Genomic DNA, 17687 nt, shown 5'->3' with positions numbered 1-17687 from the left:
GTTAAACTCGCGAACTTTAGACAAACAGATTAATTGAAATTTTTTACAAATATATATTTTAACGTACAAAATGTTTTTATTGTATTGATTATTTAGCAGAGAAAAGCTAAATTTTCGCTCAGTCATCAGTTGATGTTTTGATGAATTACGAATTACAGGACGAACAAAAGTGTAATTGTTTCGACATGTGCTACGGTGGCAGAGTCAGTTCGCTCATTAGGCATATTGTTAACTTTCCTATAGGCTTGATCATCATTTGTGGGACACGTTTTGCTTTGCTTACATTTTAAATTGTACGATAGAGACTTGATTATTTTCAAAATTGTTATATAGTTTTTAATTGCCCTGTTTTACAAGATTTTTGTATGTGGGAAAACTTAAAAATAAAGGATTTTTAGAAAATATTAAAATATTTTATGCAACATAACTCTTTTTTTAGCGCACTTTGTTCCCGTAAATCGCCTCCATTCCATTGTTTTTATTTTAACCAGCGATTATTCATTTACTAATGCTTTACATCCGAATTTCACTTAACTCAATCTAATAATTTAAGTGTATCCGCCGTATTAACTTCAATTACTAACAATATATTTAAACACCTTTAAGATTTTTAACTTTTGTTCATTGTGTATTCGAAAGGTAATAATAATAATAAATTATTTATTGCATATAACATAAAAACAATGTTATAGCAATCGTCAAGTATATCAAGCTAAATTTTCCATTCGTTCTACCATCGAAGTCCCTTCCATACATACAATTTTTGCGTTCACTCTCTCCTACTCATTCGAATTGATCCACCACTTCTCCGGTCAGTCAGCCAATTGAGAGGTCTCCCAATTGTGTGCCATAAACTCGTCTATACTATAGAACGCATGTGTAATCAATGTTGTTTTTAGACGAGCTTTGAATGCCTTCAGCATGGGGACACATTTAATCGAGTTCGGCAAGTTGTTGACAATTCGAACTCCTGCCTGAGAAGGCAAACGCTCGTGAGCTACCGTCCTGTGTCTTCCAGTTCGGTAGTCATCCCTGCCTCTAGTTGCATAAGAGTGTAAATCACTACCTCTTGTGTGTTCGCATTTGGATTTGAAAAAAAGACACGTTTCCAAGACGTAGAGGCAAGGTAATGTCAACAATTTTGGTAATGCTTGACCATGGCTAAAATTAGTTTCCCTGTTTGAAACTGTCATGAACTAATGTCGATTTACAATAACTGAGTATATTTCGTACACTCTGACTCGTATAGGTTATGGTAATGCAGTTTTTTTGTGCTGTTGAGAAAACATTTTTTTACGTTTAAATAATCATATCTCTTTAAGTTAACTTCCCTGCATACAGCTAAATTTGAATAATTTTACCACTCCAAAAAGGTTTAAAGATATTTATAGTAGGAAATTATAGCATTTTTGTGATCAGGTCCAAATAAAAACGGCTGATGACAATTTGAAATGTATACATGATGTACGGTACTTATCGCTCTAGGAATTAACATATTTTTTATAATGTTTATGATTAAGAAATTTATAATTTTAATTGCATATGATAGTGAAAGAGAAATGAAAACACACATACATCCTTACGTTCACCAGTTTGTCTTTGGGTCTGATTGTAATGTGTCCCAAAATTATGGTTCAAACTCCGGTCACTCCTGGTGGGAAATAAATGTCTTGTGACATTTTACTGTCTTCAAAAATGATACCTTAAATGCCTATAGCTAATTTTATCTTTAAAAGTAAAAATATATTCCAACCTAAAACGGATTCCACCTACTTAAACCTTAAAGCGTTCAGTCATATCTTAACGTTTGATATGAAGTTAACATAAAGTTTCACTAGCTTATGTTTGCTGTTACTTGAAGTAATAAGCAAAATATTAATAAAGTATAATACGTTCTTCGAAATCCATTTAGTGTTATTGAGTGTACCTCGATTTGCTTTCATTTAACACCTAATATATTCCCGTTCAGAGTAAATTGCCTGTCACATAGTGTTGACACGTCACCTGATTCCACCACCTCACCCCGTAATTTCCTCGGGAACTACTTGTCTTATTATCCTGTTAATCTGCAAATATCTCCTTCCACCCAACACTTGATCACATATAGGTAATTTTGTTACGGAATGTATTAATTAACAGTGTCTTTCCTCGATTTTGAATAAGAAATTATCTTTATAATTTTTTACATATTGAACACAATTATTGTCGTATCCCCTATGAAATATGCATTACCATATATTAAGGGCCGAATAGGTCTTAATGAATTATTGTGTCACATGTACGTCTGTCTGTCCGTTTATGTGCTCCTGGTAGAAAGGTCCTAGGTAGCTGAAACATAATATAGGTTCTTTTTGGTCCAAAAAATCTGTATACTGGTTTTGTGCAAAAGGGTAAAATTGAAGGTAAAAATAACATTGTAACAGTTTTACATTAGCATTATTTGTAGGCATGATGGCAGCAAGGAAATCACAGGATAAACAACATTTTGTAAACCAAACTGAGTTACTGATATAGTAACACATGTGATAAAGTTACTTTTACACTGTATCAGTTTTTGTTTATTCTAAAATGTCACGAAAAAATGTTCATACAGACTAACAAAATCTCTTTGCTGCACTATTCGATATTTAAAATACTTCTTGGTTTATTGTACAAAAAAGTTTACGTCAATAATAAACGTACTTTTATTTTTGCTACAAGTACATTAGTTGTTAATATGAAATTTAACGAAACTCAACGTTTCTTTTTTTAGTAATAAAAGTGAACTTTTTCAGTAATTAATTCTACAAGTATAGGAATTAATCAGTTCCAACAACGACGTCCATTTATAAATAGAAAACTGGATCTTTTCACGAAATATGCACAAGGCATTAACCACCGTACAGTATAGAACCAAGTGTTCATGTTTAATAAAGATTGTATTATGGATTTTAATGCTCGTATTTTTATATATGGGTTGTGAATATTCATTTTTAGAACGTAAAATTGTTCTATATTAAATTTAAAATATAACTTAATTCCAAAAAACGTCATAGGCCGAAAGTTTTGTATTCACGAGATGTGTAGAACACCAATATTTAGCCAAAGTAAGCCTCGGGAAATCTCGAACCGAATCTCGTGCTCCTGCGGGAAGAATGACTTGATTACTTTCGTTGTTGGAATATTGCGAGAAATAAAGCGATGGCAAGACGGCTCTCGGGATGGAAATACGGGTGTTTGACGGTTTGGCGCAACGCCGGAAGTGTCCATAGGCCATTCTAATACCGGAAGTGGGGCGTTACAGCAAAGATAAGTGCTAATATCGCACACACGGTGGCTTATTGGTCCAGGGTCACCCTTCTCCCCCCCTCCACCCTCGGTTCACCATCAACCCGGTGATAGTGGTCAGTAGGGGTTGCCACTTAGGAAGTTAATGAAATTTTATTTCAGAGATGGAACAACATTAGCCGACATCTGTTCCGTTTGCCGATAACTGTGTTGTGAATCGTGCCTTCCAGTAAACGTTTTCTGAGTTCTAGCTAAGTACCGTATGTTTCAAAGTAATGAAATGCTCACTGTTAACGTATCTATTAACGTATTGCTATCATTGAAACTTGTTGTTTCAACATTTCTGTTAAGAGAAGCATACAGATATTGTTTTACATTTCACAAAACATTACGTTTAAAAATTCATGGAAATCGGTTTAACCAATTAGCTCAATTTTTCGCTTGTATTTTTCGTTCTGTATGTCCTGTATACAATAGAAAAACTATTATGTCTAAGCATTAACGAAGCCTATTACCCGTTTTCTTAGTATTTTGTTAACTTCTAGCTAAGTATGTTATGTTTCTAAGTAATGAAATGGTCACTGTTATCCATTAACTTACGCGTATTGTAATCATTGAAAGCGTTTGTTTTGATATTTCAGTTAAGAGAAGCACACAGATACGTTTTACATTTCACAAAAATTATGTTTTAAAAATGTTCAAAAATTCATGGAAATCCGTTTAACCAATTAGCTCTAATTGAAATCACCAATTGTATCAGTTAGTATAGTTCTAAGATAACGAACGAACTGCCACTTTAGTTTTTTCGTCTCTATATAATCTGTTCCTTATGTTCTGTGTTTGTTAAACAATTTATTATGCCTATACATTAGCGAAGCCTATTTACTCGAGGGTCTGGAAAATTAAAGCATGTAACCTAATTAAATTAATTATAGACACGAAACCTCAGTTAAGCCTTTTACGCGACACGTGGTGTGTAACTACTTTGCATGGTTAATGTATGAAAATCTGATCATTCACAAAATATAACCTCATTGAGTCCTAGGCTTTTAATGTATTTTATGATTTATTCATAGAGAAATTGTCTGATGCTAATGTAACTCTTTAAAGAGTCTCAGCTGCAAAGGTGGATTCTTGTCAATGGCTCAGAAATTTGACAAGTTTGTCCAGACGTGACAAGGCATACCTGAACCCGAGCTGAGACCAGCAAGTCCGGACAAGTATGCCACCGCACATTCCCTCCTAACCCTTGCACGTTACTTGCGGAGTCAGCAACCCTGGTCTGTCCCTTCATTAATTTGCATTTCTCTAACTATTTTCTCGTCAGCGTTTACTTCAGCACAAATCCGCTCTTTTTGTAAGTTTCACTCACCAGTACGCTTTCTGATCGTTTCATTCATGTGCCATTATAATTTAGTTCACGATCGTCATTTTCCAAAACTGACTGTAACCACGGAAGAACAAAACAGCTGACCTTCTTTGTATGAAACCATCAATCCAACAAAGCTATTTCATCATATGTGTTGGTAACGCCAACGGGAATTTGATGTTGAATGATTAACTTTCACGGTATGATTAGTTTGTTTGCAAATTTGTTTATATGGTTTGCTATTTTGTTGTTGCCATCATGTTTACCCACGCACTAGAGTAAAAATATTAGAGTTTTGTTTTGAACATTTAATTTTTAAATTGCAAGGCAATAAAGATTTTCCTTGGCCCAACAGGAACCTAATACCAAGTTGCAAATCTTCAGGACTTTTCTGTCAAAGGTTATCGCACGAACAAACTGTCAACGACAGGATTTTAAGAAGGACTTCTCGGGTCTTTAATGAATAATGAAACCTACAAGAATATACCAGAATGGCTTCATCTGAAATCTTCTGAAGTGGCAAAATGTGTAACCACATTTACTACCAGATACTCTCGAATTACCGAATGGAATTTCTTTCAGTTGTATCATGTAAGTAATAATACTAAAAAAAGAGGCTGCATACTAAAGGAAAATTTTATGAAAATGGCAATTTGTTTATATGGTTTGCTTTATTCTTGTTTCCACCATTTTTACTCTCTAGAGTTCTATTTTTAACATTTAATTTTTAAATTGTAAAGCAATAATGATCTTCCTCTGCTCAAGAGGAATCTATTATTCCTCGGCTCAAGTTTCAAGTCTCCAGGACTTTTCTGTCAAGGGTTATCGCATGGACAGACTGTCAATGATAGGATTTTAATTAAGACTTGTCAAGTTGTTAATAAATATTGAAATCTCCAAGAATAGTCCAGAATTGCAACATCTGAAACCTTCTGAGGATGGAAACATCTGTAAAGGTGGAGCCACATTTTTCCAGATTTTTTCGGATAAACAAGAAGAATTTTGATCTTTCAGTTTGGATCCTCTAAGTAATAATAATAGTAAGAGATACGTCATACTGAATGACAATTTTATGAGGATGGCTTGAGCAATTTTACGCCTCCTTCACTTTGGACACGTAATCCTTGCCGAACTACGGCTGAAGACCGTGGCCAGAGTAACCGGTTGTTAGACGATCCTGTCTGAGTGACCAGTAGTGATAGCACCTATCAGATTTGACACGCACGAATGGGCCAAATCAGTGTACGTCTCCTTTAATAACGTGTCGGACGATAAAGGTGAACAGTTTTAAAGCATTCGGTGTGTTTGGAGAACAGGCTGTTCTTGTTTGGAGCAACATTAAAATCTCCGCCTTTACATCTGAGATGTAGCAACGCGATGTGGAGGTTCGCGCCATAATCTCGCGGTGATGTTCTTTACTGCCTCATAAACTTGAGATAATTTATAAGACACTCGGCACGGGCAAGGCACTTCTCAGCTCATACTTTCGTGGACAGGGTATATATTGTATAGTATACTTGAGCGGAAGGGCTGTGATAGAAGCTGTATTACGAATAATGTTGAACAAAGCGTGAAGTAACTTCGGAATGTTTGAAAAAATGTTTAAAAATTATTCAATTGGCAATAATTTACCAATTAATATCCTTGCTCTTGGTGATTCACCGTAGTTGCCTGTTACAGATTTGTTCACCTCTCCAGACCATCTAAGGAATTTGAGTTTTTAATTATTTAACATTTTGATAACTTTAATTAAGGTGAAGCACTCGGTTTTTGGTTAGGATTATATTGTTACTTTAAAGTCAGAGTCCTTTGAGAAACATTCCTGGATACAGGAAAATTTAGACAAACCTTTTAAAGTAGGATGAATATAATAAAGTTAACTGTTTATTTAACCAGTTAAAGCATCAGGGAGAGGCACATTTTATGATTTAGAGATACTACGTTGTTTTAATAGAATTTGAAAAATATCACGTTTGTTAGTGAAAATTTCCCCTAACTGTGTTAATATTTATCATAAATAAAAAAATTCAATCCATTAAATGATCTTTCATACGCGTACTGAAAAAAAAACACATGAACACGTATTATCTTCAACAGTGAAATGATAAACAAAATATTCTTCTCTTTTTCCAGTGACCAGGAAATTTATCTTAAACGGTTTTATTGTACCACTTTGGGGGTTTAATTAGATTTGAAAACTTAAACTTGTGTTACAGCGTGTCTAACGCGCTATTGCAACCATTATTGGGCAGATCCAATCCCTCGTCAATTCTCTCTGTGCCAAAAGGGTCAAGTAACTACTACAGGGAGAATATCACTACCTCCCTCCTTGACAAAGGACCCGCACAAGCACTCAAAGAGGCTCTGCTTGACCTACCCGCATTGTTTGTTATCTGTTTATCAATCTGTCCACCGATCCGCACCATTCTAGTTGCTAGAATTTGATTATAGTTTTATATATATATATATATATATATATATATATATATATATATATATATATATATATATATACTTAAGTGTGTCCAAGATCTGGATAAACTACTTATCTCCGTGTAGCTTACGTATTTTTCTTAATTATTAAAAGTGATAAATATATGTTCAACTGAGTGGAATACACGATAGTTTAAACAGTTTGTTTGACGATCTCGTAATTATTACGATGAATCTATAGGTTTTTGGTTGGAAGACTAAATGAATTTAAAGTAGGAATGTCGAAACCAGGCCCAAATAAAAACTGATAAAGATAAAAATGTTAATTTTTAAAGTATATAGGTACATGAAGTTTTAATGGTTTATAACTTTAAGAAAATTATATTAATTTTTAAAGAAATGTAATTTGAAAAAAAACGTATTTTAATAAACTTATTTTTGAAATTATTTTTTCAAATAAAAACACCCTTTCTCCAGTTATCTTTCATGTGCACAATGTAAAACTTATATCCTTGTATTCAACATTATTCATTATACTTGATAAGATAAAGTTTTTCTTGAAATGCATACTACCACTACTCCGTCGAAGAATAAAATAAATTTATTTTTCCTGTTGAAAAGGTATCAATGGTTGTGGCCAGAATGAAATTATGTTTGAAAATTAAAAAGATATTATTTCTATTGCTTTTACATAAATAACAACTTGCCTAAAGAAAACTCCTGTTGATGTTGGTGGTGCCTTTTTCAGGACTGAACGAATTTATTACCTTATTATTACCTTTCATCATGAAGTAGTGATAACTATTAAAATAAGTTTTTTTGTGGGATGTCTTTCTCAACCTGCGATAATAAGTACACGTTGTTCATTCTTGTTGTGTTGTAGAATCGAATAATCACTCTAAACCGCCTATGGGTTAAAAAAGTATACTACCGAGCTAAAATGATATTGGGTAAAGCTTTAAACACGTGATGATAAGAGCGACAAGTTTAACAATGGACCAAATGAACTCATCTCATCAGTTTTGCCCCCGAAGCTCATTTTAACTACGTGTTCCAGTTAACACAAATAAAATCTTTGCAGCTACTACTAACAGTAGAGAAAACATATGTAAATATTACTTTAAATTTGATGCCTATTTTAGAATCGTACTTGTTTAATAAAAGTTACACATTTTAGCATTTCCTATCAAAAGACTTGCACAAGATTTGTCAGAGTAGTTAGTCCAATTTGTTGACAGTTCTAATAATTGAATTTGAAAGACTCCATGTTATACACGATTCGCCCTCCGGGATCTTATTTACACCTGTGGATGTTTTGGATTGTATGTTGATATCAAGTGTTACGTAACTGGCTACGGCGAGGTTGTATGACAAATTTCAAGTCTGTAGCTCATTTCATTCTCGAAATTTCCTAAAGATAGACATACGATCAGAAAGGAAATACATTTTTACAGCCTCCAGACTGTACAGATGAAATCGTTCTCCAAATATCCTGCGAATAGTTAGGCTACTTAAAGGCTCAGCCAAACTTCGTAGAGGGGGTTGTCTATATTCAAGAACGACATTTCCTAAGTAGAAATGACGTTACATGCAAACTTTGTTTCGGTTATGTGGGTCTGTTAATGCTTTCCTTAAAAGTGAAGGCGAAAGGCATCAAAAACATAAAATTTAATTATTTGGGTATTTGATTTTTAAAGTAATGAAGAATCGATATCCAGTATGCATGACGTTATTTGAAGAATTTCATTGCATCAGGAAAACCCCGGTTGGTTAGGAATCAGTTGCTAGTTCATATCCGAGAATTCAAGTATAGTGTGTCTACTATTGTATTACTTCCTTAGAAATTTTAACATTGGACTGTCGTCAACACGAAAAAAGTCAATTTCATTCTGTAACGTAAAAGAAAGTCTTCATCCACAACTCCCAATATTTCTGCCCACCATTGAAGGAAGACCAATAAAGTTAATGTCAGGAGAGGCAATAACTTCCAGTGGCAGAAACGTAGGTCACGGCAGAGAGAGGAAAGAACCTCAAGAATGCTGTGATTTGTCCGGCAATTAAATGATCGAGACATAAATAACCGGGAGTGCCGGCTGCAGGACGTACTGGGCCATTACTGCACTATACTGTGTGTGCATGTGCGTGTGTGAACGTTATACCGGTCATTCCGCCTCAGTCAGGCCAAGGAGAGACATCGTCTGCCATTATAATGCTGTAATAAAGTGAATGAGATTGTGGAAATGGTGGCTTTCATGTTTGGCTCTCCCCAGGACATCGATCAGTCATAGAATATTAACGCTCTAGAGAAAGAGCGATGTGCATTGTTACATCGCAATACGAACATCATGACTAAATGATAGTTATATACCAGAAACCGTAAGAATAAACGGATACTATAGAGCATCAAAGGATCTGATAGAGCGTAACGATAGAGTTAACGCACAAACGGACAGACTGCACTTTTACCTTTGTATCTTAAAATAAATAGGTTTTCGTTTTTGGACCATGAGGAAGTTATATATACCGAGTGTTCAATCACCAGGACATTTATATCAATAGTTATTGCACATACGGACAAATAGACAGATGGTCGGACTGCCCATTGGCCTTTTGACCTCACATTCAGTATTGTTCTTCTTTAGACCTAGAGGAACGTGTATATACCGAGTTTCCAGTTTTCTAGAATGTTTCTATCAAGAGTCAGCTATTGTACATACGGACAAATAGACAGATGGTCGGACTGCCCATTGGCCTTTTGACCTTCACATTCAGTATTGTTCTTCTTTAGACCTAGAGGAATGTGTATACAGAGTTTCCAGTTTCTAGAATGTTTCTATCAAGAGTCAGCTATCGCACAGGCGAACCACTACACGATCTTAAGTACTCCCTATCGGTCCCTTAATAATAAACAGGGAATATACTCAGATTTGATAACATTTATTGAAATAGTCTCGAGTGACGTATTCATTATAACTTAAAGCACATATGCTAAAACCGAAAGTTTTGTCACGCAGCGCCGATGTCTGGCCCTTACAAAATTATCGTGTCTGGTGGTATTTTACCGCAAGTAAATTGAGCTTGGGAACCGTTTCCAACCCAAAAGGCGACTCCAAAAAGCAACCGTTGGGTCTGTACTAAAAAGACACAATATTTTACGATGATAACGTGAAAGTTCACGGAGGGGACCTTCCCCCCTCCCTGGGATAATCCAGGAATGACGTTTTCTCCTTACATTATCTCCACTATCTATCATTGGGATCCATTACATTTGCATAATATTAATTTACTCCACAACAGTGTAGAAACCACAACACTGAAGTAACGCCTACTGAAATGTTGCAAGTCATGACTTTATGATCGCGGCAATATTATCAAATAAATGTGTATGTACAACGTGTACTATCTTAAATGTTACTTCTAAACACAAATTAAATTTCTTTTTTAGGATGTTTGAATTGCAAACGTAAACAAAAGATTCATATCAATAATTTATTTTCTTGAACTCTGAGCGTATTGTTGTTATAACCGCTGATACATGAGTAATCTTCTTGTGACAGTACTTTAGAAAGTACGTGAAGTCAAATTTGTTTAATATTTTCAGTTTTTGCTCCCGACATTACCGGAACCCCAGCACTGTCTTTGTACACATCTTTCCAGCCCTTTCTTGCAAGAATAACATAATTTTAATTATAGAGTAAGTCATGACACCATATTCACCCCTTTTCTAATTCCACCCCCGCCCGGGGGGGGGAGGGGTGACCCAGTGGGGTCGGGTTAAATCTCTCAGCGACTGCTACTTGTCTAATTACGGAGGTAACCGGCAAAAACGTGTCCCCCGTGTAATTGTGTTGGGAACTCATTAACTGACTCAAGCGGAGAGATCCAACTTCCCCCCCTCCCCCTCCGCCCACAAGTGTCTTCGCGATGCTGTTTGCTCTTATCGGTTTCTTCATTTACTCTTATTACACATGTGCTCCAGTATTAAGTTTTGGAATTGTTGAGCAGGTTCTTTTGAATAAGGAGACACTAATTTTTCAGTTGCGTGTATTTTAGATGATAAGGTCGTTTAGTTACAGGTAATATCTAAAGTCACATTAAAAGATACTACCCATTTGTAAGCCAAACATTCTAATAACATAATAAATAAAACAAAAACTAGGCAACATAGGTTCTATCTTAATAGATCCAAATTCAGTCCTCTTATTCATTCTAACCCTGCTTCATGTAAACTTCAAAGCCCACTCCTACCAACACCACTACGAAATCTATTCAAAATATCACTTCTGGCCCAGTCGGAAGAAAAGTAGACATCACATAAGGCTGCCATCTCGAAATTTCAAATTGAATATGTATTATTAGTTTAAAGTTTGATTTTAACCCGCAATGTTGGCATGTTAATAGAAAAAGGCAATTCCCTAAGAGGGATTTAGTTGCAAAGTAACCACTATTCTTTTTGGACTGAGAATCAAGAACTTTTGTCTTTCATCAAACATACTTTATGCAATACGGTATCCAGGTACGTTTGGGTTAAAAGTCATTACTTTTTAAGTGACTGATAGTCTGTAAAGTTGGATGTTTGGATGTAAACATATTCCTGTCACATGGGAGTATAATCTTATCACATTCTTAGTAAGTCATCTTTGCGGCACGGCGGCATATAAGTATGTGATGTTACTGAGTATAGAGAACCAGAAAAGTTTATTAGCCAAATATCAAAAGAACTGTTTATTTTTAATGTGGGAATCATGCTTGAATCGAAGTGTATAACTTAGGCAGGTAGATGCAATAACATTACTTTATTTATTTTTCTGTTCACTACTTCCCTTCCAAACGTCTTAGAAAAATATATAACACCACACAGTGCTGAATAGAATCGACCAGCAGACTGTTTCCTCGTAGTCTCTGGATTCGGATGAAGATAAGTTGTAACAAATCCAAGGTCAACATTCGAATCCAGTCGGATGGCGCATGGCTCAATTAAACATAACAAAAGCGTCAGCCGAGTATGGAGCGTGAGTAGCGGTTTCGTGAAGGCCAGCCCCTGCCTTATCTGGACCGTGACTGGTATACATCAGTGACAGCTGTTTCAATGGAATTGTATTGTGTCGAAAGTGGCGCGACACGATTTGTGAAAATACAACCACTTTGTGAAGTAGGTGTATTGTTGTTGCTCACTTTGTTTAACAAATTAAGCCGCGCCGCCATCCTTGAAGTTAAATCTTTTGCTTCCTTGAATTATAAAATTGTCTTTTGTATAGTGACATAACCTCAAAACTTTTATCGAGCGAGCATTCTGTTCCAAAGTACATACTAACAACACCATAACATAATTAAAAAAGATATTCTACAAAAAAGAGGTATAGTCTCCTTATAAAGTTTGACGTGATTCACCCGATTGAGCTGAAAGTTTGACAGACTTCAACAAGGCATACTTGCTGTAACAAGTCGGTTACCGCACATTCCTTCGTTGCCCTCTCGTGTTGCGTTGCCAAACGAGAATTAGTTATGGCACACGTGCCTGCCTATTCGTCCTTGGCTGTTTTGCGTATATTAGCATCGCGTACAAATGCTCTAAAAGTATCGTGCTTTTATCAATAAACCATTTAATGTATTTTTATGTTTTACAAAATATACAAACGAAATATAATGAAGAAACAATTCAATAAAATATAGTTATTTCGCGTCCACTTGTTCACATCAACAATAGGGTTAGTTAAAAAAAAAGGTACCAATCAATTATGCAAATTCTTCTCGGATGAAAAAGTGTAGATACCCGAATTAAAAAGTTAACTACAAACTACGTAATAGAGCTACAATGACAGGAATTGCATTAAAATTTTGCGCGTTTATTTCTGCGGTCAAGATAACGTTTAACCGGACTACAAGTTTCCGAGTTCTGAATGTTCAAAGGTGCAGTTTGGTTGAAAAGCGCTGAAACCGATACCCTTTTACGCATTATAATAATTCTCTAAATAAATAAAATAAATTAGTTTACTATAACTTTCGCTATTATAGCTCTGCTTGTTATTTTGTGGCAAACTTTCAAACTCGGATGTCTTATACTATTGTCCTCATTCTGTTTGGTACGATCTTCTCAAAGATCTGACTCACAGCCATGACACCGAAAGGGATTCGCCCTTTCAATATATCGGCCCTTGCTGCCAAGCACTCCACTGTCAGACCTATGTACGGAGAAGGCCCGTGCCCGTGGTATGGTGGTTGTTATCCGATACCTAGCCTGTGGTGATAGGCCCTATCGAATCTTCCACGCACGACTGCCCCAAAACTGACTCAAAACCTCATCTCCTCTAATGGTGTCCCTGCGGGCAGTCGTGGGTAAATATAGCGGTGCACGATTCCTTGCTGAATCGCCATATTCAGACGTGCAGTTGTGGTGGAGAGGGTACTAGATCAACAATACCAGTGATAGGATTTATCTAGATTTAAATTTCAATAAACAATGGACTAATTGGTATGACCATTTTTTAAATTTCATCTTATTCAACAAATAATGACATTTGTCAGCGTCGAATACTGTATTTTGTTCAACAAATTCCAAAAATCTGTGCTTTGTATTGTAGAGGCGTTGAATCTGAGTTAGAGATAGCGCAGGTTCAAATTCTGTCTGTGACCGTAGCTCTTTTTATTAGCACCATCAACCTTGCACTGTATTGACTCTCCTCCTTATTCTGTTTGATGGAATTTTTGCATAAGCCAGTGGCCCATGAGGACGAGCAGATTAAGGCTTTAAAGAAATCGACCTCCCCTTAAATACTAAATCAATATCATATTTAAGGGAAATGCAAACAGTATCGAATTGTGTAAAGGTTTCATTAGAACTTTATAAGAAGTGCCATGAAGAGTCTTTGAAAATTCATGATTTGACAATTCAGGGCTAATGATGCGAGTGAAAATTAAACAGTGCCATAGTACTCCAGGACTAGACAGTGCCTATTGTGAGATAGAAAGTATCGTGATTAAAGACTGAAGAACTGACTCGTTGTTGAATAAGTCGTGAAATATTCGATGGTGAAGTTCCGTGGTCGCGGACGACCCAGTTGACCTCCGATGACTCCCGGCAGCCGCTCTTGACGAAGTCCCCGGGTCGGCCGCCAACATCTCCCTGAGGCCGGGGGGTCGGACCTGGCCCGGGCGTCGCCTAGGTCGGGGTCCCGCCTACTACGCCCTCCAGGCCCGCTCCCATTCTGTCGAGGATGCCAGATATGTGTACCTCAACTATGTGCTGCTTCAGGAGCTCTCCCATTTTGAACAGGTACTAGGCTAAGGTTTCGTGTAAACCAATTCACGTATTTAACTCTATATTTATATTTAAAAATATAATGGTATGCTCAAATTATATTTTATTATCATTTTTGGTCAGGAATTGTATATTATTGCAGTAATGTGAGAAATAGCAAATAAAAATCGCAAAAATGTCTTCATGACCTAAATGAGTTGCGCACAAACTTTTTCACTTCAGTCCTCTTATAGGGATGGTAAGATAATTTTTTTTAAATCTGTGATATAAAAACAAAAGTTTTATAAGAAACAAATTTATAAGAATTCTGGTTTTCTGGTAGTTTTAATTCTAGTGGGAACAATTTTAACTAAAGATTTCTAGTGATTAATAATAGCAATAAATGTTAAAAGCTATACTGTCATTATCATTAACAATGTTTAATCAGCACAATAAAAAATATGAAAACCTTAAATTCACAATAATTAACCATTTGCCAATTTTTGTCCGCTAAGAAAATCAATTTGTAGTCTTATCAGAATATTTCGCGTGGATAAATTATTGTAAAAATACATATTTCAAAGTTTTTTGTTAAAATGATAACAAAACTGTGACATAGCTTGCAGAATTGTTGTTTGAGTATTTGTCTATTCTGAACATTCAATACATTTCAATTTAAGGATGACACACGCTAATTTTATTTGTATAGCTAAACATATTTAAATTTATATTTTAAACCTGAGATTGCACTATACGAAGAAAAACGATTTGGATATTCCAGGAAGGATAGATAGCCTGAGTAGAAGCGGATTAAATTAAATTAAGAACTTTTTTATTCGTTTTGAAATTTGTTTGATATTAATTATAGTTGGAATATGATTGATCTTAATGTAATCTATTATTCTCAATATTTCATAGGGAGATCATTTTTTACCTCTTTGGTTTTAGGCATTTCTTAGTGCTCTTGAAAGCGGTGCAAGTTGCACAAGAAGAAACTGTTTACATATTAAATTATTCAGGACCGTAAACACGCCGTCTTTGAATAATGTAGGAATGAGCGGCCGCGGCGCAATCAAGAGATGGAGGGAGCCTTATGCCGCTCGTATGTTCCAGCTAGCGGAGTGGGCGATTCACACGCCGCATAAATATGCACTCAGCGACTTTGGACCTCTCTTCCTACGTTTTACGCCTTATCAAACCCATAATTCTGGTTCTATGAGACTTTTAGTAGGTAATAACAGTCTTCTGCCGTGCTATTCAGCGAGTGTAATAGCTCCTTTTTGTGCTGGCTGTTTCACATGGATTGATTGCCGCTCGGGCGACTTGAAAGCACCCATTAACCAAGTGCTGAACACTGTAACTATGCGGGTGTTCTATTATCGGGATTATGATTACAATTTGCGTTCCTGGAGAACTCTATTACCTCAAGGATAGTGTTGGAGTCAAGTAAATTTTTGAGCAGGCAAGAAACTAGAATATACTGTCGTATGTTATCAAGGATTTTACTCTGTGCCCGTATCAAGGTCCAGGACAGCTATCCTGTCAAAGCTCTACGAACACATAACTCCTCGAGTGGCAGCTGTTGCAGGATCTTTGTGATTGAGTTGGAAACCCTCGAGGATTTCTGTACAGCGCTCTAAAACAACGCAGTTAACTGATCATCCTCTCCTGTGTATTTACTGTTGCGTAACCTTCGGTGTGTCATAGGAAGCCGTCAATGTGCGGTGCAGCGACTGCAGTGGAAAGAAGCTACTCTGCAAAAAACACTAGACCAAGGCCTACACGATTTTTTTCTGTTGCAGGACCTCCAGAGCGAGATCGAAAGCCACAAGGATGTGTACGCGGCGCTCAACGGCAGTGGAAGGAAGCTGCTCAGCAGTTTGCCCTCCAAGGACGACGCCGTTATGCTGCAGAGACGCTTGGACGAGATGAACCAAAGATGGCACCACCTCAAAGCTAAGAGCATGGCCATCAGGTAAAATAGAAACCCAACTGAATTTATATAATATAGTCTAAACCAGTGACGGGAGCTCTGCCAGATGACTCCTCTCAGTCCTTAAGGATTTTGACCTAAGACGTTGTAGCTATCAAAATTATCAGCTGGACTTATTGGGGGATTCAAGACACTAAAAAGCTGTAGGTTTCCTTGTCGTTTAACCAAAATTCTCCCTCCCCCTATAGGATTCCAAACCCTTTCATCACCACATTGCAAAATGATCTCGCTGGTGAGCAACAATTTTCTGGTGACACATTTCACCAAGTAAACTAGGAATTTTAATTCAACAAGGCCAAGTTGTGTTCACATGAAAATCGATTAATTTCTCAAGACTGAATTTTGGTGGCTCTGAAAAAGTGCATCGATGATCAAAATTTGTATAACATCTTTTCACTTTATTATACATGTATTAATATCAACCAAAGTGGGTAACAACCAATTTGGTTCTCAGTAAAACTCCTGTGGAAATACGTAAGTTGTAATTCCGGTTTAAAAGCTTCATTGGTTCCAAAGATCCTTTCGTTTATGAATTTCAGAATTCCAGGAGTAACGAACATCTATTCTAAAATAAAGTAACTAACGGTTTCTTCCTACATTTTTATTGATAAGGCCTGGAAAGCTTTGTAAAAATCAATCAACAAGCTTGAAGCTTAGTCGTTTTGTTGTAAATTATTTAATTTTTCAATGTAACAAACTTAAATAGTCGGAAATCACCAGCCTTCGCTTGATCTCATTCACTTATCTACGCAGTTATTTTTTCTCATTCAGTCCAAAATTCACTTATCAAATTTAATTCCTGGGTTGCATCAGGTTCTAATTATTAATTATTTAATAGTTGACGGATATGACAGGCTTGTCAATGTCAATTAACGGAGTATCGTTACAAAACAGGAAAAGAGGAAGGTCGAGAAAATTGTTTGTTTATTTAAGGAAAATTCTCAAAATTTATTTTTGAAATATTAATTTTATTAATAGAATATTTTTTGCACATCCACTATTTGTTCAGAAACTGTTAAAAATGTGTTTATGGTTACGGAAACCAAACTAACTATTTTTGTATCCTATGTAGAACAATACAGGTGTACGCCACCTGCCTTACAATGTGTCAGTGTGTGTAGTGATGGCACCTCAGTAATGACCGGCACTGTTAGCACAGGTGGCCCGGCCCCAGAGACAGTACTGTAGCACCAGTCATGTAGACCACCACTGCCGTTGTACACGACATCTTGGCACCCTCTCCCCGATGTAATGGCCATAATTAACAGTTCGCCGCTTTACATACGGGCGGCACATTATCTATGGCCACCACTGCAGTTACAGTTACAGACTATCCTCCCTCCCTTCACGGTGTATCGGCAGCCCATAACACAGTCGGATGATCACAT

At 36.3% G+C, this 17687-nt stretch overlaps 1 protein-coding gene across 7 annotated transcripts in view; it reads left to right on the top strand.

Annotated features, from left to right (window-relative positions):
- The window catches only part of LOC124360069 (dystrophin, isoforms A/C/F/G/H-like), a 1186422-nt gene that overhangs the window by 1069496 nt on the left and 99239 nt on the right, over positions 1–17687 (top strand). For all 7 annotated transcript variants that reach the window (XM_046813341.1, XM_046813339.1, XM_046813338.1 and 4 more), the window contains one exon: positions 16109–16281. In XM_046813341.1, the coding sequence (XP_046669297.1) occupies positions 16109–16281 (173 nt within the window). The remainder of the gene's footprint in view (positions 1–16108; positions 16282–17687) is intronic.

This window comes from Homalodisca vitripennis, chromosome 4 (assembly GCF_021130785.1).
Source record: "Homalodisca vitripennis isolate AUS2020 chromosome 4, UT_GWSS_2.1, whole genome shotgun sequence".
In the NCBI taxonomy this organism is placed as follows: Eukaryota; Metazoa; Arthropoda; class Insecta; order Hemiptera; family Cicadellidae; genus Homalodisca; species Homalodisca vitripennis.
The sequence above is the reverse complement of the archived record's forward strand: the minus strand, read 5'-3'. Positions and strand labels throughout refer to the sequence as shown.